Source organism: Notothenia coriiceps, unplaced genomic scaffold, assembly GCF_000735185.1.
Source record: "Notothenia coriiceps isolate Sejong01 unplaced genomic scaffold, NC01 NC01_scaffold00033953, whole genome shotgun sequence".
NCBI lineage: Eukaryota > Metazoa > Chordata > Actinopteri > Perciformes > Nototheniidae > Notothenia > Notothenia coriiceps.
Window position 1 is genome coordinate 1 of NW_011366654.1, and position 2,987 is coordinate 2,987.

A 2,987-nucleotide genomic window follows, 5' to 3' on the forward strand; every position below is an offset into this window, starting at 1 on the left:
GTAATAAGCGGGATAATGTGCAGCGACTTGGTCATTATGGGGAAAAGAACACCGACAGGCTGATCAGGAGCCCGACGCGAAGTAGAAAGTACAGGTATTTGTGTTCAACATGTAAGAAGTAGAAAGTACAGGTATTTGAGTTCAACATGTAAGAAGTAGAAAGTACAGGTATTTGTGTTCAACATGTAAGAAGTAGAAAGTACAGGTATTTGTGTTCAACATGTAAGAAGTAGAAAGTACAGGTATTTGTGTTCAACATGTAAGAAGTAGAAAGTACAGGTATTTGTGTTCAACATGTAAGAAGTAGAAAGTACAGGTATTTGTGTTCAACATGTAAGAAGTAGAAAGTACAGGTATTTGAGTTCAACATGTAAGAAGTAGAAAGTACAGGTATTTGTGTTCAACATGTGAGAAGTAGAAAGTACAGGTATTTGTGTTCAACATGTAAGAAGTAGAAAGTACAGGTATTTGGGTTCAACATGTAAGAAGTAGAAAGTACAGGTATTTGTGTTCAACATGTAAGAAGTAGAAAGTACAGGTATTTGTGTTCAACATGTAAGAAGTAGAAAGTACAGGTATTTGGGTTCAACATGTAAGAAGTAGAAAGTACAGGTATTTGTGTTCAACATGTAAGAAGTAGAAAGTACAGGTATTTGGGTTCAAAATGTAAGAAGTAGAAAGTACAGGTATTTGAGTTCAAAATGAAAGAAGTAGAAAGTAAAAAGTCGTCAGAAAAATAAGTAGTAATGTAAAGCTACTGATACCAGAAAAATGTACATAAGTACAGTAGCAAAGTATTTGTACTCCACTACTTCCCACCTCTGGATCTATAACTAAACTTCCTATTTTCAGCGTCCAAGCCCCCCACCATCGCCCCGGAGCTGAGCTGTGCCACCGGGGAGGGAGAGTTGTACCGCGGCACCATCTCAGTGACCGAGTCCGGGAAACAGTGCCAGAGCTGGTCCGTTCAGACTCCTCAGAAACACAACCGCTCCCCAGAAAACTACCCCTGCAAGTAAGAACAAATACATCATATATTAACGATGTAGTGGAAAGTATTTTTATATTTATTTTTATTTTATTATTTTATTTAAACTTCTTTTGGTAATTTTGTTTTTGTTTTTTTGTAATTAATTAATAAATAAATAAACCTCCACTTATTCAGTGGTGGAAAGTATTTTATATTTTATTTTATTTAAACTTATTTTGGTAATATTTGGTCGTATTTTTTTAATAAATACATAAATGATAAATAAACAATGGGCTTATGCAGTTGTAGAAAGTATTGTTGTTTTTATTTTATTATTTGTAGTTAAACCTTTTTTGGTTATTTCTTTTGTAATTTTCTTTTTTTTAATCTAAAATATCGCAACTGTGACAAACAATCAGCAATATATATTCTGATCTAGTTTTAATTATTTATTTATGTAGATAACTTTACAATATATTTTGTAAATGGTTCATCACTAATTATAATCCAGTGAAATAATAATACTTTTTCCAAAGAAAAATCACCATACTGCATAATGACTACTTTTAGTTTATTATTTTAAGTATATTTTAATCATTTTTAACACATTTATACTTTTACTGTACTTAAATACAATTTTGAATGTCAGAATTAAAGATTAATGATACTTTGCTATTATTACTTTTTCCTAAATATCTTCTATTCTTTAAGTTTTTACCTTTTTTCATGATTTTTACTGTGTGTTTTTTCCGTCAGAGGCCTGGATAGCAACCACTGTCGTAACCCGGGCAACGAGAAGATGCCCTGGTGCTACACCACCAACACTGAGACCCGCTGGGAGTACTGCAAGGTGCCGAGCTGTGGAGACGCAGCCGGACCAGGTACAATTCTCATTAATGATTATAATGATGACCTTTGTAATAAATGCAAAACGCTGTATAAAACTGCATAATAAAACCCCTCTTGCTTCCTGTGTCTCGCTGCAGATGAGCCCGTGATCCCCGTGGAGGAGGAGGATTGTTACGAGGGGGACGGGACGAGTTACAGAGGAGTGACGACAGAGACAATCAGCGGGAAAAGATGTCAGCGCTGGAGCGCCATGACGCCTCACAGCCACAAGAACACTCCACAGGTCTTCCCCCAAGCGTGAGCATCACAAAGCAGCCTTAGCCTTATTCTTTATTGTGAATGTAGACCTATGTGAATATGAAATATTATACCCTGGCTAATTATCGCAGCACAATTGCCAGACTATATAACAGTGATGCAAACACAGGTATGGTGAAAAAAGAGAGAACTGTAACTACGGAGCAGAAAAAAAACAGCGTAATATACCATCTGACAATGATAGATTTTTCTTTTTGGATATTTTACAAATCCCTCCCCTTTCAAACTCTATTCTTGTTATTTTTAACAAAAAAAATTTTTGTTACTGTCATATAGTATTTTATACCTGTTAATAATTGAGTCTCTCATGTCTCATTAATAACTATAATGATCATATCAAGGTGTGCCTTAACCTCACTGAGCTGAGGTTATTTGAGCCTCTCAGGAGAGAGCTCTCTTCCACCTGGTTGTAGAAAAGCTCTTTAAATTCGTTAGCATAGCTAGCTAACCAGATGCTAATAACAACAGATCGCCACTGTGCTTACAACTAAAGACACAACCTCGCAAACACTGCGGCATGTGGACGGCTCCTTATGGGTACTGCAATATTTGAAGAGCTGGAGCAGCGTTCCGATGCTCTCCGTTACTCCTTCCAGACGAGACATAACCACGTGAAGACCTATGGTGAAGACACGTTACGCTCGTGTTGTGTTCAATGAACCTGTCCTTGGCCAGGAAAAACAGGCACTCGCTTGTTTAATTATTTTGCGATCTAGATTTCTTCTTCTTTTTTGAAGTGAGAAGTTCGGACTGACGGACCCCCCCCAAAACGAAAACTCTTCGGTTCTCCACGAATTACACAAGTCACCCAAATCAGTGTTAAAAAAGCGGGAGGCGCAGAAAAGCGACT

At 36.8% G+C, this 2,987-nt stretch overlaps 1 protein-coding gene across 1 annotated transcript; it reads left to right on the forward strand.

Moving 5' to 3' along the window:
• Nucleotides 1–836: 836 nt before the first annotated feature.
• LOC104961903 (putative apolipoprotein(a)-like protein 2) lies at nt 837–2,116 on the forward strand (the record flags this gene model as incomplete). The annotated part of the gene is made up of 3 exons (XM_010790264.1): nt 837–1,015; nt 1,727–1,851; nt 1,957–2,116. Coding segments are annotated over exons 2-3 (242 nt in total), but the record flags the coding sequence as incomplete, so codon positions are not given.
• Between the last annotated feature and the right edge of the window lie 871 nt (nt 2,117–2,987).